The sequence below is a fragment of the Nelumbo lutea genome, chromosome 4 (genome assembly GCF_056320005.1).
Source record: "Nelumbo lutea isolate HS-2025 chromosome 4, American lotus-T2T, whole genome shotgun sequence".
NCBI lineage: Eukaryota > Viridiplantae > Streptophyta > Magnoliopsida > Proteales > Nelumbonaceae > Nelumbo > Nelumbo lutea.
The window spans coordinates 24,173,831-24,198,357 of NC_142687.1; the positions used below are offsets into that span (position 1 = coordinate 24,173,831).

Genomic DNA, 24,527 nt, shown 5'->3' on the forward strand with positions numbered 1-24,527 from the left:
GGTTCAGGTGAATCAACATACAAACTAGGGATGTGTGTTCCCCAAATATGAATTGTTTTTCTTGTTTGGAGTTTCAAAAATAAATCAGAATCATCTGGTTTGAAAAGAAATCTCTTGCAAAACAGTGAGAACGAAAACATCATTAATTCATGAAAAAAAATTATAATACATCCGTATAACGTAATAAAGATGTGATTGGTTGAATATGACGGTAAACATGAAAGTACATTTTGTGAAATGTGCACCAACAGAAATTTGGTCGCCATGATTGATATCCGGATTTATCCTGCAACCAATATTAGTGAATGCACAATAATAGAAATCTTAATTCATTTCAAAACTCTCCCAAAGCCAATCTTATACAAGGAAAGTTTCCTAATTATGGTGGTATAGCTATAAAACTAGCTATTTCAAGAAATATGTTGACATGTTTACAGGTAGGTTTTCAACTCAATCATATAAACTTTTTTCTCTAAAAGATAAAACACTATTTAGGTTTCAAAAACATGTTTACATCTGATCTGATGATCGGTTATCATGTTTGATACATCATATAAATCAATATCAATATCTATGACGTCAGATGAATACTGTGATATCAGTTGATTGGTATGACGGAAAAAAAACTTTGGCTAGAGTTTTTGGGCTGGGCATGTTCAAATCTTTGTTTCCAAAAACTATTTCAACAGCATTACCCCCAACGGCCAACGGTTTTTCACTATGAGGTTTTAGATATGATGTCTCTCTGCTATTGTGTACTCCAAAAATGTGAATGACTTTCTTTTCTAAGACAAAAACAACTGCCATGTCAGAAAATTAACAACCATTCATTTTTGCTGATGTGGCAGTTGTTTTGTTATAAAATCAAAACCATTCACATTGTCAAGCAACCCCTTTATTGTTTCAGAATCCTGATCAATTAATTTAAATAAATTCATTTTTTCGTTCCTTATAACAAATACACAATTCAACAACATATTTCATTTTTTATTCACGTTATGATTTCAAAATCAAATGGGGCGAAGGGTAGGAATATAGATGGATGGGGGGCATAACATAAGTGGGGATTTTGAGGCATAGAGGGAACTATGACTCTCCTTGGTTTAAGAATGGCAACAGGGATCATATTCCTCATTCCTGGCTTCGATTTTGAAACAAATTCCTGCCCTTGCCCTTGACCTCGATTCTCACCAATGATAAAATTGACTCTCCATCTCCGATCCTCGACAGAGATGAGTTATCCATTAGGGACCCAAATCTCCATAATTATTAAACTAAAATTAATTAAAAAATAAATTTATTTAAAATAAGAAAATTTTTTAAATTTTAAAAATATTTTGATATAAATAACATAAATAATATTATATCTGAATATATTAAATATAGTATATAATATATATTTCATAGATATTATCAGTGTTGGGGCAAGGTGAAGAATTCACTCCCCCTCCCTATTCTCATCCTCCGTCAGGTATCACTATCAATCACCGTCTCTGCCCCCATTCCCTCCAAGGCTGTCTTCATCTCCGAGCCCATCACGTCGATGTCAATGAGGCCGGATACCAAACGGAGACGGGGAGAATTTCCATCACAACTTTGTCCTCCCTCACTCAGCCCCCTGTGCTTTACATATCAGAAAACCAGTAGGCGGGTCTGCCCTTGTAACTAGCTAATACACCAACGCAATTCATATCAAGAACCCAAAGTAAAGGACAAAAATAAAGTAAAACCTCTATGTGTGTCACATACACATCACTGCTTAAGAAAAAAAATATATTATAAAGAATCTCTCTCTCTCTATATATATATAAAGAATCTATTCTCTTGTTGTTGTTGAATTTCTTTTTAGTATTTTACTTTTAATTTTGTTTTTGGACATTAATTGTTGCGAATTCATAGATTAATTAGTTGAATGCATTGGCTCTCCAAAGTAATTGATTGTTAACTAAATAACAAACCGACACATACATGCACCACACAACAAAGTGGGCATGATGATTAAGATTAACAATGACATACTAACTTATGAGCTGCATGTATATATATATATATATGCAATTTGTTAATAATTAATCGTGTGGGTAGCCCATGCAATGAATTCAACTCCCTTTTAATTTAATTGCCATATTTTCTTGGAAGCAGGTCAGTAGTCATTCTAAAGGAGAGTGATGGCCTAACGGAGGTCTCTAAAGCCAAGCTGAGGGTATCGTACCTACTAGCTTAATTTAGCCTAGTTGGCACCTTGTTTGGGTCTGACTACTCAAAACTCTCTACTCTCTCTATAAACACAAACCAACAAAAACTACATCAATTAACACCGGTATTATGCATATATGTTGATGAATTCTTTTAAAGCTTTTTTCTTTTTCAACCAACAAACCCATATTTTGTGATTATAACAAGGCCTATAGCTGTGTTTGGCATTTGGTGAAAAATATCACTCGCACCTAATTACAAACAGTATACTTTAAATATTCTTCTCATATTTCTGATCCACTTCTTTTCAAATAATTGGGCCCTGTTTGGAATCCCAAGTGTCTGCAGGTACAACGGCCAGGGCAGCTAGCGCCTAGTTTGTATTAAAATAAGAATGACCTTAAAGAAAAAAAAAAAAAAAAAAAAGAGAAAATCAGAATGAATGGTAGAGCCAAAGGTAGGATAGTAGTTTCTTCCTTCTTGAGTATAAAATTGTGATTTGGGATTGGGTGCACTTTGGGTCAATCTGGGCCGAACCTGAGGAGATGTATTTCCGGTCACAATCCCTTAAGCACATATCTTAACTTATCCTTCGCAAAAAAAAAAAAAAAAAAAAAAAAAATCCACACCAATCAAACTTCTACCAAAGAAAAAAATCAAAATTCTTCCAAAACCAACTTTTGCAACTAGGGATGCAAATTTTCTGTTCCCATCGGGTACCCGGCTTTCCTGACTCAATGGGGCCGGGGATAAAGATTGCTTTAGTGGGGACTAAGATTGATAGTGATACTTGATTAGGGACAGGAACGGAGATGGGGAGTGAATTCCCCACCCCGCCTGGGCTCCAATTATATATATATATATATATATATATATGATATTATTTATATTATATAAATATATCAAAATATATTTAAAATATTTTTATATTTAAAAAAAATTCCCTTATTTTAAGTAAATTTATTTTCTAAAAATGATTTTAATTTAAAAATTTCAGAGATTTAGATCCCAGACGAAAAAGCTATCTCCCTTGAGAATTGGGGTCAAGGATGGGAATATGGTCCCCACCCTGAACCCGCCACGTTGCCATTCCTATTTGCAACCACCTGTCCAAACTGGGAGAAGAAAATGAAAAACAAAAAAAAACAAAAAGCAATTATCCATCCCCAGGCCCATGTAATTATATGCAGTGTGATAGTCAATACTTAATAACGTCTGTTCCTTGTAGATGTAGCACATCACGACACTACATGGAACTTCAAGCATTTAGTTGAGGTGTCTTTTCTTTCTTTTTAAATAAAGCAAACCAAGTTGAGTTTTATTGTGCGTTCCACTGGTATCATTATAAGGCCTCAAACTCAATAACACTCTATGCAATATTGTTGTTGTACTCAGCTCAACCTTAGCTTCATTATCCTTTCTAGACCTTGATTTTGCAATGAAGCTTCACGCCCGCCATGAAGAGTTTGGCCTTTGGGAAAGCCAAAGCCGAAGTCTTCATCAACACACAGGAAAAATTGTTGTTACAGCAGCCCTTACCTTAACTCTTCTGATCATCATCCCACTTTATTACCCTTTGTTAGGTTATTTTCCATGGAAAGCTTCTTCTTGGTCATCATCCACAGTATCCTTGTTTGGTTATGAAGATGATATACAGGATTCAACAGGAGTTGCAGCAGCAGCATCAGTTAAGCAGTACTGCGACATTTTTAATGGAGAATGGGTTCCAAACCCAGAAGCACCGTATTACACAAATTCTACTTGCTGGGCCATTCATGATCACCAGAACTGCATGAAATACGGGAAACCTGATACCGGGTTCATGAAATGGAGGTGGAAACCAAATGACTGTGAGCTACCCATCTTCAACCCAGCTCAGTTCCTTAAGATCGTCAGAGGGAAGTCCATGGCCTTCGTTGGAGACTCGGTGGGGAGAAACCATATGCAGTCCCTGATATGCCTCTTATCAAGGGTAAAAGCCTATACCTCCCACTACCAGCTATATATGCTTTTTAGCTTTAAGTAGTCTTTCTTGAAATGTTCTGCAAGTTTATGAAAACAACAAGATTTCTCCCAGGTGCAAATGAAAACAATGAACATCAAGGTTTTCAGAACCGGACAGTCAGACCGGAAAAACCAGGAACCGGTCACCATTTTACCTCAGAACCGTCATTTTGGCCAAAAATGTTCGGTCGATAAACTGCTGACCCAGGCATTTCAACAATCCAGAAGTTTTTTACCCTTTTTTATTTTTATTTTTTTTATTTTTTTTGTCAGAACGAATTGTTCATTCAATTCGAATAATGGGACCATTCGACCGAGAAACCAAACCCCTGAACGGTTCGTTATCCGATTTGATTTAAAAAACCTTTAAAGATGATTGGTGTTGTCTGTGTAATCACAGTTTATGATTCCTCCTGATCTTCTAAATAGGAAACTAATTTGGGGTGTCAAGGTATCAGGCCGTTTTATGGGGCCCCTGGGCCCAGACTCAAGACTTGGTCCTGGTCATTTTATCCCGTTCTTTATACCCTAGATTTTGGTTATAAATAATATATCCCCAGTTCTGAACCATCAGATTGGAATCAGCCACCTTTGACTCCAACAAGCCGTTGAAGTATTGGCATGAAATGTTAGACGTGGAATGCGCATGACTGAATCCTATAATTCAGAACTATTTTAGTGGTAATCCAAAGGGGGGATGAAAGGGAGATAGGGAATATTAGTACAGTTGGTGATGTTACCTTGTCACCGAACAGCTTTATGTCTTTGATTGTATTTAGCTTTAATCATTCATTCTGATTGTTGCAGCTGTCATAACCGGTCGGACTGGATGGCTGAACTAGTAAACTAGAAAGCTTTCCAGCTCCCTGTTTTGGACTTGGACAGCTTTGATAATTGATATTTAGACCTCCATTATCAAGCTGAAGCAAAACCAAGTTCAATTCAAATCTACGGATATAGACTAAATAGGGTGTGTCAAATGATATCTGAAAATCCAATTTTAAAATTTTAGATTTTTGACATAATTTAATTGAATTTGGATATGATCTGATTTGATTTAATAAATATCAGAATTTAATTGATTATATAATTTATATATAATATAAAATATTTTAATATTTTAATTAACTTATTTATATATAATATTTAAATTATATAAATAATTTATATTACCTAAAATAATTAATCAATCAAATTCAAACTGAATTGAATACTTGGATATTTAATCAAATTTGAATCTGAATATTAATTTGCTTGATTGGCTTTGATCATTTACACCCATAAGCCTAACTAGTGCTTGTTAGGCTTATCCAATATTAATATTTAATCAAATTGGAGCTTCCATTTTCACACATCACTGGACTTATTTCTGAATCAGTCCAATCAGTCCAATTTGAAGTAGCTAACACGATTGAGACAGTCCCATCACCACCCATGTTCAATTGTGGGTCATATATATATATATATATATATATGTGGCACCCAACACGAGTGAATAATTGCAGGAGGAATTATGACTGTATTCTGTTTGCATCCCTTAAAATTAATAAAGCTGTTCGATCTCCTGTCTTGAATTTCCAGGTGGAGTATCCGGTGGATGTATCCAAGACATCAGATCAACAATTCAAACGGTGGCGCTACGTCTCCTACAATTTCACAATTGCATCTTTCTGGGCACCCTATCTTGTCAAGGCAAAGCAAGCTGACCCCAACAGTCCCCTCTACACTGGCCTATACAATCTCTACCTCGATGAATTCAACGATGATTGGGCCACCCAGATCGACGAATTCGACTATGTTATCTTCTCCGCCGGCCACTGGTTCTTCCGGCCAACAATGTTCTATGAGAACGGCCAGCTCGTAGGGTGCTACTACTGCTTCAAAGAGAATGTCACAGACCTTACCATGTCCTACAGCTACAGAAAAGCCTTCCGGACTACATTTAGAGTCATTAACAGCTTAGAAAACTTCAAGGGCATTACGTTTCTGAGGACCTTCTCTCCTTCACACTTTGAGAATGGCGAATGGAACAAGGGAGGGGACTGTGTGAGAACTAGACCCTTTATGAACAATGAAACCCGTTTGGAGGGGATAACTTTGGAGCTGTACTTGACCCAATTTGAGGAATTCAAATATGCAGAGAGAGAAGGAAGGAAGAGAGGTTTGAGGTTTAGGTTGCTTGATACAACTCAAGCTATGCTACTGAGACCAGATGGGCATCCAAGCCGTTATGGGCACTGGGCCCATGAGAATGTCACTTTGTATAATGATTGTGTGCATTGGTGCTTGCCTGGGCCCATTGACACATGGAACGATTTCTTGCTTGAGATGTTGAAGATGGAAGGCAGAAGATCGTCTGAAGAGCGCCTGCACTTGATTGACAGAAAGAATAGAATTAGGTAAGGGTATTTATTTTATTAAAATGGCAATTCTTATCTGTTTCTCTATTCAGATTTTGGAAAAGAAAAATAAATAAATTCATCCAGAAGAATCTGGTGGTTATAAAAATGTAAAAGCATTCAATTAATCCATCAAATTATACAAGGTTTGGCTTGTGTGTTTGCACAACTGTGAAAGGGCTCTAGTTTGGCACTTACTGCAATTCTTAGCTTTTGCTCTGGCTCTTTGGTCTTTTCTCTAATGCGTTGCACAAAGAAGAGGTTCATTTGAAATGTGTTAATCACCAAATCTCCGTAGGAAAAATCCTTGACTGATATTGTAAACATGTAAAAGCAATGGTTAGAAGAATTTTGAATCAAATCCTTTAATTATGATTTTCAACTGACAAACCAAATGCTTTAAACCAAAATTCTGAACGTTTCTTGTGATTCAAGGAGAGGTCCGAGGAGAGATTTAGAACGATTGCCTTCCCTAGGCTGCTTAAAATCAGTGGACTCAACCTAAATCTTTTAAATGGATTGAACTTGGATTTTGAGCTTCAGGCTCCTCTTTCGGCTTAGACTTTCCTTAATTAGTTGTGTTTGACAAGTCCCAGTCCAAGATTCTAGATCATGGTCCGGGCCAAGTAACTAGTATTGTATATCCTTGTTCGTGCTTGCACATTCATCATTAAGCCCCGTTTGGGAGTGTTTATTGGATAAATAGGTGCATAGGATGAGTGATTATGAGTGTTCGGTGGAAAAGAGCTTCTTACAAATGGGGACTTAGTGAATAAATAAGTACTTGTAGGATAAATAGTGTATCCATGCTCATGCTTGTAGTGCACCATTAAGCCCTAGTTTGGGAGTGCATATTGGATAAATAAGTGCTTATCCTAATAATTGCTTACGAGTGTTAGGCAAAAACTATAATATGGGCAAAGATGGGCCAGAAACACAATAAGCACTTATTGAAAAAGTACTTGAAAATGAACCAAAAATTTTGGCTTCTCGAAAACGGGCTTATTTTCTAGAATAAGCACTTATCGGCTTCTTTCCCTAATGCATAAGTGCTTATTGGCGCATCCCAGCTTAAAATAAGTGTTTAAAAATAAGCATTCCCAACAAGGGGCTAACTACCATGACCAAGCTATATGTTGACTAAATGCTATGGCTAGAACTAGATCCTTGCCTAAAAGTGGAATCATCGGTGGTAATCAATGGTGATAATAGGTGCATTAAAACTAGGGGTACAACTTTAGTTTGCCCATATAAGCATTTTAGACTGCTTCTGGCTCAGGCATTTGGGCCAAGCCCATTAAAATTTTGACAAAAACCTAACCCAAGCCCCTCCAAGTTGCACCTGCAGTTAAGAACAGAAATTACGGTAAATTGCTGTAATCTCCCCTGAAGTTTAATAATTGCAATCGTTTCTCTTAAACTTTCTGACATAATTGCAAGTAGACCCTTTTGTTAGAATTCTCTATAAAGAAGTACGAAAATGTCCAAAATACCCATACAGTTACTTTTGATCAAAATGTTTATTTTCCAAAAATTTCTCCTCGTATGAATCAGTAGCCAAGCCCTTCCAATCTTTATTTCTGAATCAACTATTTCTAACCCTTCATATCAATCAATCAAAGGTGAAGATGCAACTTTAAATTCTCTATTTTTTATTGTTTATAAAGTATGTATTGCTCTTTTTTGGGTAAAAACTAGCTTTGATAATTGCATGGGTATTTTGGACATTTTCATACATTTTGTTAGATGATTCTCACAGAGGGGGTCTATTTGTCATATGTCAAAAGTTTAGGGGAGGTAATTGCAATTATCAAATTTCAGGGGAGGTTTCACGAATGGTTAGAAACGTCAGGGGAGGTTTTAGCAATTTACCCTAGAAATTAAAATAATGCATTCAACCTACCCCTCTTGAACTTTATAAGTCTGGTTGAGATTTGGTAACCCTAACCTAGAAGCCAAGTCTTAGAAAAAAAATTGGAAGTCAAGTTAGATAAACTAGTTTATTTTTTCTATTTCATTTCATATATATATATATATATATATATATATATATTTTTTTTTTTTTATATAATTTAAAATTTTTTTAATCAAATCGAATTTGAATTAGATATCCTAACACATAAATGGATCGAATACAGATATCACAGATTATTATTGGATCATATTTGAATAGACGCCATCTGAATTTGAATTTGATCAATTAAACCATTATGGCACATAGGTCTCAGCTGCAAGGTTTGGCTGGTGGCAGCTTGGAAGTTGAAGGCAAATTCAAGCCCATCAAACTCAAATTTGTTTGCGAGTCGGCCCATTAAGTTATAACCTTAGCCATGACTGCACTTCGAGAGGATGGGATTATGATTGTAGAAAGATACGATATCCAAAAAAACTTGTAACCAATCGGGTGATATTTATCAAAATTCACATATGAGTTGTGATCAATCAAAACTCTTCAAATACTATATTTTTTCGGCACCCTAAATTTTCTCATTCCCATAAAACTGAACAGTTAAACCCTCCCCCTCCCTAAAAAATAATAATAATAAATACAAAGAAAAAAAAATGCTTGGAGCCAATAGATTCCATTTTATATGACATGGCAATAAAAGGAATGAAAAAAAAAATCAAATCAAATATATCAGATTATCACTCCCTTTCACTTCATCTCATATTAAAAGCGAAAACAAATCAATCCTTTCGCTGCTGCCAATTCACAGATGATTTCATTTCTCACTCCAAATAATCCAACTTTCCTGTTAAGCTGACCAACAAACCCCATATCATTGTATTCTAGATGTCCAATCCATACAATAATGTGGTGAGCATGATCAGATTAACATTAGCAGACCAACCTATATATACTGTTAATGTGTTATGGGGAAATGGCGTGTTGATTAGAAAAATCCTTTAACAAAGCACTCAATTGAATACACATTTGATGGGCTTTGTTTGTCGTGTCTTTCCTACAGAGTGGATGACCAAACCATCTTTATATTAAGTTTTTGTCATGTTGTGATTGGTTAGCATTCAATCGCATTTCTCCAGCTATGCCATTTCAGAGAACAAACAGCAAGGAAAAGTACACAGTTCAATGAAAACTAAATTGTTCCTTTCCTCTTGTTACAGGTCCCTTGTCAACATCCATCTTCAGTCTCTTTTCTTCTTTTAGGGTTGTCAATCGACTCAAAAAAAAAAAAAGTCTGTACCCAATTCGGTATCCAATCAAATTATCCTATATTTCAATATTAGAATTTGCATTATATTTGAATGTAAATTTAACCCCATTTGGTATGATATTAAAAGAACTTTGACCAATCAATCTCTCCGAATGAATATTGAGGAATACCACCTGATTGCATACAATTTTTATGTACCCGTTAATTAGTTATTAACTTTTCCAATATCATAGTCAGACCTATATATATTATATGCAATTATATAAAATCTATAGCCAATAAACTTGCTATTTTAGGTTTATATACACTCGCTATATATGTATAAGTTAAAATTAATTGGTTTTTTTTTTTAATTTGTGTCATTTTCAGCACAATAAGTTGCATTGGATGCGAACTCAATCCAAATCTGATATTGGATTCGGATCCAAAAAATACGATAATCAGATTATTAGATGTAGATATGCATGGATCCAACCTAAATCCAATCCGATTACAGGCTTCCGTTCTCCATTCTAACTAATTTTTGCTGATATGAACCATGAATCTTGAGGACGTAGTGGCCTTACTCGTGAGGTATTATTGGCAGCTGATTAAAGATGATTAGCATGGCTCACCTAACTAATGACATGATCATGGTGGGGTATGCCATATTTAAGCATCATGAAAGCTTGACCACAACCAACCTGACATGATTATGATATCAATTGATAATTTAATTAAAGTGGTATACTCATAACTCGTTAATTTTATTTAGTGGAGAAACAGAGGTGCTGGCATTTCAGACCGACCTCTTTTTTTCATACAGTTCTAAGGTCCGTTTGGTATGCAGTTAGAATTGGAATGGTTCATTCCTATAATCTATTTAATTCATATAGGAATAGGAGTCAGCAGGATCGAGATTTCATTCCCAAAGGAGGGGTAGGGAATGTCTATTCTCTGAAATAGAGGAATGTCATTCCATCAAGAATGAGAATGAGATTCTGATTCCACCCAATCAAACAGTTAGAATCGGAATAGTCCATTCGAATTCGATTCTAAACCCTTATTCTCACGAACCAAACAGGATCTAAATATGAAACCATCATTTAAAATAGAACAATAATGCATCTACAATGATTTTCAGGAAATAAGAAAAGAACCAACTTCACGATTTTAAGACTTAGCCTCTATTGCCATTTGTTATGTTGAATCACAAGGTTGGATAGGATGATTTATTGAGGATCAATTTGGTTTGCAGGAATAGGGGTTTGGAATCAGAATGGTCCATTTTAATTTCAACTGTTTGATTAAGCATTATTCAGTTAAAACTGAAAAACCGAACAAAAATTTTTTGTTTTTTTGGTTTTGTTATTTTGGTTTTTGGTTAATTTGGTTTGTTTGTTTTTTTTTTTCATTTTTAAATATTTCAGTTTCGGTTTCAGTTGTTAGGATTAGAAATTCGATTAATTGAAAAAACCGAATTAACCAAACTTCGCTATATAGCATGTAATATATAATATATTATATTTAATATATATATATATATAATAAAATATATTTATATATTATATGTTATGATATATAATATATAATATAGTATATATTTTTGGAATTCAATTTTAACCGAATTAACCAAAAACCAAACTAAAAATTTTGGTTCCGCTTATTTCAGTTTTCCTCTAATTTTGTTTCAATTTTCATTTTCTAATTTAGTTTTTAAATTTTTGGTTTATTCGGTTTGGTTTTTAATCAAATAAACCGAATGCTCACCCTTACCTATTCCCATTCCTGATGAAATGGCATTCCCTCTCAGAATGAAATCCCATTCTAAGGTCCCATTTGGTTCATGGGAACAGTGGTCTGGAATCGGAATCAGAAAAAGCTATCCTGATTCAAACTGTTTGGTTGGGTGGAATCAGAATCCCATTTTCATTCCTGCTATTCCCCCATTTGAGGGAATGCCCCTCCCTTGAGAATGAAATCCTATTCCTGCTGATTCCAATTTCCATTCCTGTCTGATCCAAACAGACTATGGAAATGGACCATTCCGATTCCAACTGCAAACCAAATGGACCCCAACTAATTTTAATTCTGATTCCAATTTCTGCCTAAACCAAACAGACCATAAAATTTGACTATTTTGAGAAAAAATTTTGATTCCAATTCTAACTGAGAATCAAACAGACCCTGAATTTATTCGACTCCTGGCCTTGGTTTTCAAATCTCACTTAAACAGTTGTTGATAATTGAGATCATTTGGTCCACCTTTTCCCTTCCTTTCTCCTTCTCCCTTTTGTTTCACTCACTGTGAAGGTGCAACTCTCTAATAATGAATTGTATTTCAACCAATTAGCTACGATCGAAGAGACTGCACATTAATTAATAAACTTGTTGGCCTGGAGCATGAAGGAAAAGAAATGTGGTCCAATTGGATCAACTAGTCATCCTTTTTTTTAAAAAAAAAAAGAAAAAAAAAAAATCTCTTAGAGGAATCGTTTTGTCAGTCGGTACAGGTCATCCATTAGATTCAGTAGGCAGTAGTGCCCTCTTAACTGGCTATAGTTCTCTAACTCCGGATCTATCAAAGGGCAGCACTATACCCAACCTAGGAAGTGAAAATTTTCAACTTAAATGGCAGCAACCGAAAAACTTAAACAATAAGCTTAAAAATGGCTTTTGTTTATTTATTTATTTTTTCTGAAAATGCTGGAATTTGGGGCAATAATAAAGGCTAGGGTCAGGGAGAAGAACACATGAAACCCTAATAACCCCACTTATGTTGCCATGTGAAAGATTCCTAATTGCTCAGACATATCCAAACCTAATTCATCCTTTCTCAAGTGATTAAACTCTTTTACCATTAAGTACTCTACCTTTTAATAGAGAAAAAACTCAAAAAGTGGCTAGCTTGTTCCCTTTCTTTTGCCTTTTGCTCGTAAGAATTGAAGGATAGGACACACTAACACAGACCACTCTTCTATTTTAATTAATAGTTGCTACAGTATTTAATTAATTCGAGTAGAATAACCAGAATTTATTAGTAAACTTAAACCTTCTTTAGGGGTGCTAGCTACTACCTAGCTAGCCACATGGGTGGCCATCTATCTATATATTTATATATATTCTTTTTAACACCAACTGACGAACACTAAAAGAGTTGAATTGGTTGGTGATCTTCTATAGCTTGTTTATTTATCAAAACGCAAATGTTTCGCTTTGTCATTTTGTGTTTACGAGGAGAGGGCTGTGAGCCTTACAATTTGCACTCCTCGAAACACACTCACCAACTCTGCCACCCCGTTTCGCCATTTTTTGAACTAAAAGCCACCACCATTTTACCTTACAAAACAATCCAAGGACCATCTACAACATATAAAAAAATGTGGTAAGGTCATTGTTATTGGATTCAAGCCGAGTCGGGGTGACGGGTTGACGGGTTGCCCAATAGCTAAACCTGACTTAAACCCCAGAAAACCCAAACCCGAGAATGAGGGGCATTAGTTGGGTCCAAGTTAAAGCGCGCAGGCCAATTAGTTGAATTTCTAGGTCTCAAATGGATTTCGGAAATCGACAACCCGCCTAACTCCACATGTTGCCATTCTAGAGAGCTGGTATAACTGAATTTCATCACCACTTAACCCCACCTAAAAGAAAAAAGGAAAAATACTAAGAAAAAAACAACGAACCTTCCACCCACATAACATAAGAACAGAGAAAGAAAGGCAGAAAGCTATGCACTCATCGCCAAAACAAAGCAAGCACGCACAGTTTCTCCTTTTGGTAAGTCGGAAGTCCCTTTAACGCTTAATGGAAATTCGAGAGATTGGTTGAGGTGTCCTTTCTTTCTTCCCTTTTCTTTTTCTCTTTTATACTTCTTTGCATCATTTGCAATTCAAACCACAAGTACCGCCTTCTTCTTCTAGCATTCTGAACCCATATTTGCATTAATTCTATTCAACCTTTCGTCCATTATTCCTTTTCAATGAAGCTTCAATTCTGGCTGAATCATCTCCTTGAGAAAAGCCAAACACTTGTTCAAAAGACACAAAAAAGAGTTCTTGTAGCAATCACAGCCCTGATTCTTGTAACCATCGTACCTCTTTATTATCCGTTCCTTGGCTATTTCCCTTCATTCTTATGGAACAATTCTTCTCAGTCATCACCGTCTTCTTCCTCCTTCAACACTGTAAAGAATACAAAAGGCGCAGCATCAACCACACAATGTGACATTTTTACAGGAGAATGGGTTCCGAACCCGGAGGCGCCTTATTACACCAATCTGAGTTGTTGGGCGATCCACGAACACCAGAATTGCATGAAGTATGGAAGGCCTGATACTGAGTTCATGAAATGGAGGTGGAAACCAAACGACTGTGAGCTACCCATCTTCAACCCGGCTAAGTTCCTTCAACTTGTCACCGGCAAGTCCTTGGCTTTCGTCGGAGATTCTGTGGCCAGAAACCAGATGCAGTCTTTGATATGCCTCTTATCCAGGGTAAACCTTCCATCACCTATGCTTTACATATAAGATATATTGTGATTTCTCTTTAGCTTTCATTAATGCTTTTGTTCAAGTTAATTTATTGAAACAATAAATGTTAGTTGTTTTATTTCCTCAAAATTCACAACTCTTCAAGAGTAGTTGTCTTTGTGCTTGCATGCATGTGATGTGCTCGACTGGAACTAATCTCGAACTCAAAGCTAATTAAATCTGTTTCAAAATTTTTATCTAGCATTTTGCAAAGATATTGCCATTAACAGATCTGTGGGTTTTGGTTGAGAACTGGTTTTGAAGTTAAAGCCTTGTTTGGTTTCTTCTGATCATTGAATCGATCAATGGATAGTTCCTTGTTGGTCCATGAGCACTACTGCAACCAAGTTGCCAGAATGGCCACTCTGTTAAAATATAAAAACAATTAATAAGGAAGCTGTTGATCACTTGATATAGATTAATAAACTGATCTATGTGCCCTGTAAGAGGATATGAGATATCCATTCCCCATGTACTGAAAAACTAATAAACAAAGACAACTTGTGGCATTGATAATTAATAGCAACTCTTACATCATAACAACTAGGATATTAAGTCAATAAGATGGATATGTATAAGATATTACATTAAACAAATAGCTTAATGCAATTGTAATGACCAAAATAACCCTGTCAGTTGGAATGTTGCGTCTTAGTTGGAAGTACTGTGAGGAATGATAGAGTACACACTAGTGTTTACACTTTGTCTCAACATGGAAATTGGAAGCAGAACTCCACATATATAGAGCAATTCTCTTGGAATTAATTAATCTGGATGAAGCTTGAAGCTAGCTATCTCCACGTATATTGATCATATATACATAATTGCACGTACGTACATCCAGATATTTACCCAAAATTAACTAGAAATCAAGGGTATTAATGTAAGAGATTAAGATTAATTAATGCATGATAATCCTAGTACTAGTCTCCTCTTGTTAGAGATGAGATGAACTCAATTCCCACTTACATGTGTTTGTGTAGTCTATTGTAAATCTGTAATATGTAAGGGTGCTGTCATTACCAAAGCATCTCCATGTCAAAAGACATAAGCACTCTTAATGTGGACACGTGGGCACAATTATTAACTAAATGACTTCTCCCCATATCCCTAATCTTATCACACGTGCAGTATTGTAATGCAAGGTGAAATATAAATCAAGAATGGAGAGTGCCAGGATTAGAAGTTGACTGGGTTTAACTTGAATCATCAAGACTAATTGATAATTAGCTATAGACGGGCATAGTTTACCTAACTATGAAAAATAAATTAAAAAAAATAAAGAAAAACCAAGGAGAGGTCACGTTTGAGGCTGACAATTGACATTCACAGGGGCCTATATGCATGCTGCATATTAATGCACTCACAAGCATCATATGGTTGTGGGATTTCATATTTGACCCGATTCATCTGGAATCTGGAAAAAAAAAACCCGAACAGAGAGGTGTTGCAGTTGCCATTTGATTCCCCCACCCCACACCTTTATATCCTGGATTTATAGATAGGGGGAGTAATTGAAGGAGATTGTCGGGTCTAGACTCTAGGGGTCAATGGACCGGTAGATGCGGATCTAGGGCACCCAATTGCCTCATTTTCACGTTGATTGATTTCATGCCTTTTTTTTTAGTTTTATGTATATTTAAATGTGTGGCGTGCTAACTTGAAACTTCCAATAATAAAAATAAAAAGAAATCACACATCAACGTTTTGATGGAGAGAAAACAAGGAATTAATTAATTATACACATATGTAAACCTGTGGACGTAGTTTGCCGTATCACACACTACTCAAGCTGGGGTGCTCATTGCCAAAACGCATCGGGCCAGAACAGAACTCTGAGTTCTGACCTGTTGGGATTTTATAAGCTGGGCTATTTGGGCTTCCACTTTCAACCCCATCAGTAAATGGGTGCTTGAATTTTGTTCTGATCAGGCCCAAACTGAGTTGAAGTCGAGCCCAAGCCCAAAGAAGAGAGATCACAGCCTCACAGCATTGCAGATTGCAGAGCATGACTTGTTTTCTCTCATCATCCCTAACAAGTAACAAATTATTGTTTTCATGTCATGTCACATGTGTATAGGTGGAATATCCAGTGGATGTTTCATACACAGCGGATGAACACTTCAAGCGCTGGAAATATATGAGCTACAATTTCACCATTGCCAGCTTCTGGACCCCCTTTCTTGTTAAAGCAGAGGAAACCGAGGCCGACGGTCCCACCAAAACCGGCCTTTTCAATCTCTACCTCGATGAGTTCGACCCAGAATGGACCACCCAGATTGACGATTTCGATTACCTCATCATCTCTGCCGGCCACTGGTTCTTCCGACCAGGCATGTATTATGAGAAGGGTCAGCTGGTGGGGTGCCGCTACTGTCTCATAGAGAATGTCACAGACCTCCCCATGTCCTACGGTTACACAAAAGCCATTCACACTGCCTTCAGAGCCATCAACAGCTTAGAAAGCTTCAAGGGAGTGACGATTCTCAGGACATTTGCGCCTTCACACTTTGAGAATGGTTTATGGAACCAGGGAGGGAATTGTTTGAGGAGAAGGCCGTATAGGAGCAAGGAGAAGCGTTTAGATGGGACGGATTTAGAGCTGTATAGGATCCAGGTGGAGGAGTTCAAGGTTGCAGCAGAGAGAGGAGGAAAGAGAGGGTTGAAATTTAGGTTGCTTGATACAACCCAAGCTTCGTTATTAAGACCAGATGGACACCCTAGTCGATATGGGCACTGGCCTCATGAGAATGTTACTTTGTATAACGATTGTGTGCATTGGTGCTTGCCTGGGCCAATTGACACCTGGAACGATTTCCTGCTTGACATGTTGAAAATGGAGGAGAGGTCTCACGCTGCCAACTTAAAGAAGGTAACTAGGTAGGGCTATTCATTATTTAATGGTGTAATTCTTCTTAATTGTTCCTCGCCTCTGCAGGTCTTGTATCACATCGGATGTGTACATGTACAAATATTTATTTGATCCTAGTGTAAGCATACAAACATTGTTTTTGGCTTTGGCTTCAAAGTTTTCTTAAGGCTTTGGGTTGGGTTCCCTACTTAGCTCAGCTTTCTTAAGCCCATGGACATTGTCAGGTACAATTTTAAGCTCAAAATTTACAATCACACAACTCCATTATTCAAAAACAAAAACCTGGTTCAAACATTAATATCGATCGTCATAAATAAAAAGAAATTAATTTGTTCTTTACGCCAAAAGGCAAAATTTCATTCAAAATACTCGGTGAGTACAGTCAGAATCAATCACTTGTCGGAGAAAAGGACACTCCTACCTGGTACAAGCACCCGAAATTGAAGGTGCGCGCGCATGTCTTGCTAATTCCTTGTTGCAACACTTCATACTAAAACCTCACTGAGTATTGGGAGAATTTGGTAAAAGGATTTCTCTGCAGTCGGCTAAGATCATGTTGATTCACCGAGGGGTGAGGTAATGTACCCAATACAGAATTAATGATAATTTACACATTTCTCTCAAAAATAATATGATCCATATTCAAATCAGATGCTAATTTCAAAGCTTCCAAAAGGGCTCAAGCTTCACTTTCCAAAGGAGTGCAGGTAGCGAGATTAATAGATCGAGCAACAAGAAGATTCTCCAAAAATAAATTAAATTACAAGAGGACGTGTAGCAACTAGAATATAATTTCTAACAAAGGTGGCCTGAGTTGAGCCTTTTATCAAACAACTGAGTTCAAATACAACAGACAGCAAACTGAACTAGCTAGCTAGCATGGCTGGTTGGCAGTGTGAAGACTATTGAACTCAATCTTCAAATTCTGTTCATGACTTCATGTTTTGGATAACCACAAATTTGATCAGAAGTAATCGACTACAAAACCACGAACTAAACAAAAAGTACTTCCAAGATGGAAAATCTGCCTCAGAGATGAATAAAAGTTCAAATCAATTTTTTTCCCTGATTTGGATTTTGTTCCAGTAAATGACCCGGAGGCTGACGCATGTTAATCCTATAAGAAACTTGCATTTTGGTCCCTGTTATGTAGAACTATAAGAAAAAAAAATTGAATTACATGTTTACCTAGCTTTGATAAGACCTAATTTTCTAGGGAAAGGTACATACTTCTCCATCATATTCTGTATTGTCTTTTTTATTTTATGGTTATATTCTGTCTAAGTTGTGAAAAAAGAAATTAATACTCCTTCAGAACTTGGATTCTTAGTAATCCTCTAGCAAGTATCAAATTCCTCGCTAAAGTATAAAACCTCTAATAGAAATAAGTGTTAATAAGTGCTTATTCTCATAAACATTCATAAACGTTTGGTGAAAAAGCAATTAGGCTCTGTTTGCTTCGCAGGAATAGGGATTTGGAATTGAAATCGGATTGGGTTTCAATCCCAACTGTTTGATTGGATGAATGGCATTTTCCCATTTGACGGAATGGCCATCCCCCCCTCACCCCTTTCCTTGGGAATGAAATCCCATACCAATTTATTTCAATTCCCATTCTGATTTCTGATTCCTGTATGAATCAAAACAAATTATGAGAATAGAACAATTCAATTCAAATTTCAAAGGATATTGATTCTAATTCCAACTGCAAACCAAACGGACCCTTATTTTCAAACAGGGGTAGTATAGGTACTTAAAAATGGCATGGTGGGCCATAATAGGTCAGAAAAGGAATAAGTACTTAAAAATAAGCCCAAAATTTGGGCATAAGGATTTATATGAGCTTATTTTCCAAATGCAAATAAGTGTTTATTGGTTTGGTCGTAGTCCAAAATAAGTGTTTATTTGAATAAACACTTATTTTTACGCACTTCCATACTTAGCCTTATAATTAAGAAAAATAAAACGCAATGTGTAAATAGTAATGGCAAGGGATGGGTTAGGGAAACACTCCCATCCCCGTCCCCGCCAACTAGGGGTAGCAAATGTGTGGGTTGGGCTGGGTGTAGGTTGAGTATCAATCCACCCATATTGACCCATTAACTCATTCCTAACCCATATTTATTGATGTTAGTGAGTCACAATCCACCCTGACCCTAACCTGCTCATATGACCCCCTAACCCACATTGGATTTTTTTTTTTTTTACTTTTTTATGTAAAAGAATAGAAATTGCAAAAAAATAGAAAATAATAAAAAATAAACGAACATATACATTTCATTTAAACATAAATAGTAAAAAAATAATGAATTAAAGAAAACACAGAAAATTGCATCAAAAATATAAAAATGCAAGAAAATGAAAAAATTACAGAAAATTTGCAAGGAAAGTAAAAAATGCAGAAAATGCAAAAAAAAATGATAGAAATGGTTGAAAATATATAAAATGATAAAAAACAAAAATATATTTTCATCCAAAAAATCATATATTTCAAAATAATAAATAGTCAAAAAATTATATATTTCAACTAAAAAACAACAACCATGGAAAATACAGAAATTTGTAATAAAAATCTCCAAAAAATTATATATTTCAGGTTAAAAAGAAAAAAAATCATAAAACACATAAAAAGATATTTTTCCAAAAAATATATTTCTGAAAAGAATTAGAAATTATATATTTCTGCTATAAAATTAAAATTGCAGAAAATAATCACAGAAAATGATAAAATAATAATCATCTACTCATCCTTATATATTTCAACTAAAAAATATTTATCAAAATAACTAAAACGCAATAGTCACATAAAAATCTCAAAAAAAATTTATTGGCAGTGGCAATGCCTCCGAATCAGATGGTCTCACCTGACTTCCCCGCATCATCTACTCTGATTGCTTGCCCCTGTTTCTCCTCCTCTGCTTAATCTACCAAAATAAGAACATGGGAAAATAAGATAGAGAAACCACCTTTGGTGAGTTCGGATCTGGTTCCAACAAGATGTTCTTAATTAATGCTCAACTACAATGGCCGTTGGGATCATGGTTTTCAAAACTGGACCGGAATGGATAGTTGGATTGGAAAAACCAGGAATCCGTTAGGTGATCAGTTTCGGTTTTCCCCAAAATCAGATTTTCTTCAAAAATCGTTGATTTTGATCAGTAAACCGCTGATCCGGGAAGTTAATCATTCGAATCATTCGAACGGTTTTGACTGTTTTTTATTTTTTACTTTTTTATCAGAATGGTCAGACCGTTAGACCCAGTAACTAGACCCCTGACCGGTTCGGTCTCTAAATCGATTTTAAAAATCATGATTGAGACTTTATCCAAACTCCCCTAGGGAGGAGGAATGATCGTCGATGGTTTTAAAAACCATCGCCGAGGCTGTTGAAAGAAGATTGCACCAGTGTTGTTGCTTCAAAGCTTGTCGAGGAGAAACGCCAATGTAAAGCTTTGAGACAGGATTCCAAATAATTGTTCCAAGGCTCAGTTGGGAAAGAACATAAATACAAATGTGTATAGCACAAATTCATGTAAATTAGTACAAAATACAAGGTTCTGCACTCTATATATTTGTATTTATATTTCTTGGAAATTAAGGCTTAGTTTGGAAGGAGTATAAATGCAAATATGTACCATACAAATTCATACAAAATAATATATAAGTACATAGTTTTGCACTCAATAAATTTGTATTTATTCTCCTTCCAAACTGAGTCGAATATACAATATAAGGTTTTGCACTCTATATATTTGTATTTGTATTTCTTCTAAATTAATATAAAATACAAGGTTTTGCACTCTATGGTTGTGAAGCTTGCTTTAGCCATTTGAGCAAGCCCTAAAACAGAGGATAAGAAAGCTCTAAATGGTAAATAGAGAAGAAGAAAGAAATTTTCAAACAAGTTTAGACAAAGGGTCACTGGTAACCCAACCCCACCCTGACCTTAATGGGCCACTCGACCCATATTGACCTGTCATTGAATGGCTGGGCATGAGGAGTTCGGATTTTCTCCTCATAAAATACACTTCACACCGATCACATCACACGTTTTAGTCAAGTATATGAAACATCTTCAGAATTGTAAATTTTCATTCATGAGCCAAATGCAGGGCTGGAACTAGAAGTGCAACTTTTCCGGATTAAGGTTGGGATTTTGTCAAATTTTCAAAAGGCCAAACTCAGAAATCAAGCCCAAAACAGTATAAACTGTTAACTCAGTCCAACCCAAGTTGCACCCTTAGCTGAAACATACTATGAGGTCTGGTGTGTGTGAGCAACAGATCGAACTCGAGTATGAATAGATTTTCAAGAGGACAGGTTGAATGAGTTTGGGGTCAAAATTGCGAGCTTACCAACAACGACAAGGTTTCCCGTTCCTGTCCCAAGGGTTTATGATGATAAATTCAAATTACTAATTTTTATTTCTATTTCATTCAAAATCCTATAAAACCCAAACCCAAGAATGAGGTGCATTAGTTGGGTCAAAGTTAAAGCAGGCCAATTAATTGGATTTCTAGCTAGCTTCTAGGTGTGGGGAAGCACTCAAATGCACAACCCGCCTTACTCCACAAGTTGTCATTTAAGAGAGCATATATAACCGAATTTCATCACCACCTAACCCCAACTAAAAGAAAGGGAAAATATTAGGACAAAAACAATGAACCTGCTACCGACATATATTAGAGAAAGCTATGCACATTTACTCCTTTTGTTAATTAAGTCGAAAGTCCTCTTAACGCCTTATGGAACTTGGAGAGATTGGTTGAGGCGATGTCCTTGTCAGCTTTTCTTCTTTTCTTTGTCTGTTTTATAATACATCTCTTCGCATCATTTTCAATTGAAACCACAATCTTGCATAGACACCAATTACCACCTTCTTCTAACATTCTACACTCATATTTGCATTCCACTCAACCTTTCGTCCATTCCTTTTTAATCAAGCTTCAATTCTGGTTGAATCATCCGCTTGTGAAAAGCCAAACACTTGTCCAAAATCAAGACACAAATTAAAAAAAAAAAAGATGTTCTTTTAGCTATCATAGCCTTGATTCTTCTAACCATCATACCTCTCTATTATCCATTCCTTGACTATTTCCCTCATTCTTACGGAACGGTTCTTCTCATCAGCCATCAGACTCATCATCATCTTCTTCCTCCTCTAACGCTGCGGAGGATATAGAAAGCGCAGCACCAACCAAACAATGTGACATTTTTTAGTTCAAATCAGCTCCCATAACGTCCCACAGCACATCCCTACCGTGTTTAACACCTCTCGATGATGACATCATCATTCCTGGTATTATCATTGGGAAGTGTTCCTAATACACAACGGGGATGTGTTGTGGTACATTGTGGGGAGCAGTCTTGTGGAGGCTGATTACAGGAGAATGGTTTCCAAATCCAAAGGCACCTTATTACACCAATCTGACTTGTTGGGCGATCCACGACCTCCAAAACTGCATGAAGTATGAAAGTCCTAGTGCTAGGTTTATGAAATGGAGGTGGAAACCAAATGTTGGGAATTGAGGTCATTGAAACTTGGAGGAGAAGCTCTGAGGCGCAGTTGAAGACTTTGTCTTTAGAGCATTATTTGCCTTCACTTAGTTCTATTAAGTTTGTTGTTGGGTTATAGACAAATCTATTCCCAAGACACAATAGAGCTTTAGTTGAGAATCTGAAACTAGCAAAGTTGAAGAGTCTCCGAAGAAACCTTTTGTGAGATAGTAGCAAACTGTAAGAGACAAAATTGATTTCAAAACTTGTGTCTACAATTTCTCTATTCATGCCATCACAATAAATGTAGTTAACAGTTAATGACTATTAACTTTTGTTGGGAAGATACACTACAGTAGCTGAAATTGAGTGTAAAACCAATCCCATGACAGCAAGAACTTTTCCCCTAAGTTTGTGTATGAAAAATATATGCCAACAACAATGATAACAAGTATATATATATATAGTCACCACACAATAGCACACCAGAATTTTTACGTGGAAAACCCCAAAACCAAGGAAAAACCATAGGACATATGGTCCTTAAAAGTCTTCCGCTAATTAAAAACTAATGGGTACAATAGTCTTCTCTAGTTGCAACTGGAGGTTTACAAACATCAAGAAAACAATCATTGGCTCACAAGAACAACATTAACATCACCAAATGCAAGGTGGATACTACACAAAGGTTTAGATCTCACCAAGTTACTATAAATCTGAACTGAGAAGTAGAGAAATGAAGGATCACCAAATTTGAACTGGAGTGGGATTCTTAACTCCAGCACTTATTATCATCAAGAATGGGCTTGAAGCACCTCCGAGCTTGGCCTTGAATGGAGCAGAAAAATCAACTCTCTTCTTCACAAACTCAAAAAAAAAAAACCCAGAAACCCTTGTTTTTCCTTAGTTCGGTGGTTACAAAACATGATGCCCAAATCAAAAAAAAAAAAAAAAGAGATGGAAGCCTTTTTTTTGGCTTCCACTATGCGGCTCCTTTTGGGAGCAAATAAAAGTGGGTGGGCCCCTTATATGGGCTGGACCCACACCCAACAACTCTGAATGGTGTCTCTTGATTACACCTAAATGAATCTAATGGACGCCAATAAGGTTGCAGAATGGGTGGGCGAATTTCAAAAAATTTTCTACCTTTTTTCAACTGGGAATCATATTCCCTAAATTTAGAATACAATATTCAGGGATCCTACTTGAACCATAATCGAACCAGATCTGAACCAAAAGGTGAAAGGGAGGAATATACCTGATCCGGAGAAGTAGTATCTCCCAAAGTTGGTGTTCACGCCCAAAGAAGAAACCAAAATCCGCTCCTGCTGAAGATGATAGCTGTGGGTGGAACGGAACCAACAGGGTGCGTCCTACACATTGGATCCTTCGCAAGAACCCTCTGGAAACTCTGAACACCGAATCTTTTTCAGTCTTTCCTGCAAGACTGATGTCAAGAACTGATTTCTTGACTTCCTTTTGTTGCAAAGATCAAATCCTGCAAGAGGGAATGGCGGCAGCTGGAGGAGAACTCTTGGGACGAAAATGGCTGAACTGCTTCTCTTGTCTCTGGAGTTTTTGTATGAGATCTAATCTCAGTTCGCAGGATAATTTCTTGCACACTAAAACCCTTGGTTCGAATTCTGATATGTTTCTCTTGGGTTTCTCCTCCTTTCCTCTTGATTAAGAAACCTCCTAATTAGGAATTATTCCAATCCAAATCAGTATTTGGATAGGGGATTATCTTAATCCTATCTGTAGATTAAATTGGCTTACTCTTGTTCTTATCAGGAGGTTACCAGATTCAAATCTGATTTAAAAGGCCCTATCCTTTTGCTAACATAATCTCAGATCCGTCCCATAAATGGGTGATC

The 24,527-nt window shown here is 36.3% G+C and overlaps 2 protein-coding genes across 2 annotated transcripts; both read left to right on the forward strand.

Moving 5' to 3' along the window:
- Positions 1-3,436: 3,436 nt before the first annotated feature.
- On the forward strand, positions 3,437-6,768 carry LOC148854660 (protein trichome birefringence-like 19). Its single transcript, XM_088941900.1, has 2 exons — positions 3,437-4,168; positions 5,782-6,768. The coding sequence occupies exons 1-2, from the start codon at positions 3,635-3,637 to the stop codon at positions 6,601-6,603; spliced, it is 1,356 nt and encodes a 451-aa protein (XP_088798026.1). The 5' UTR covers positions 3,437-3,634; the 3' UTR covers positions 6,604-6,768.
- A 6,664-nt stretch (positions 6,769-13,432) lies between these two features.
- Positions 13,433-17,313, forward strand: LOC148854661 (protein trichome birefringence-like 19). Its single transcript, XM_088982133.1, has 2 exons — positions 13,433-14,249; positions 16,366-17,313. The coding sequence occupies exons 1-2, from the start codon at positions 13,737-13,739 to the stop codon at positions 17,167-17,169; spliced, it is 1,317 nt and encodes a 438-aa protein (XP_088838259.1). The 5' UTR covers positions 13,433-13,736; the 3' UTR covers positions 17,170-17,313.
- Positions 17,314-24,527: the final 7,214 nt, after the last annotated feature.

Bases quoted from the DNA above. Each gene is read 5' to 3' on its own strand.
- LOC148854661 (XM_088982133.1), top strand. From the start codon at position 13,737: ATGAAGCTTCAATTCTGGCTGAATCATCTCCTTGAGAAAAGCCAAACA. The intron at 14,250-16,365 runs GTAAACCTTCCA...ACATGTGTATAG, and splicing joins TGATATGCCTCTTATCCAGG to GTGGAATATCCAGTGGATGT.
- LOC148854660 (XM_088941900.1), top strand. From the start codon at position 3,635: ATGAAGCTTCACGCCCGCCATGAAGAGTTTGGCCTTTGGGAAAGCCAA. The intron at 4,169-5,781 runs GTAAAAGCCTAT...TTGAATTTCCAG, and splicing joins TGATATGCCTCTTATCAAGG to GTGGAGTATCCGGTGGATGT.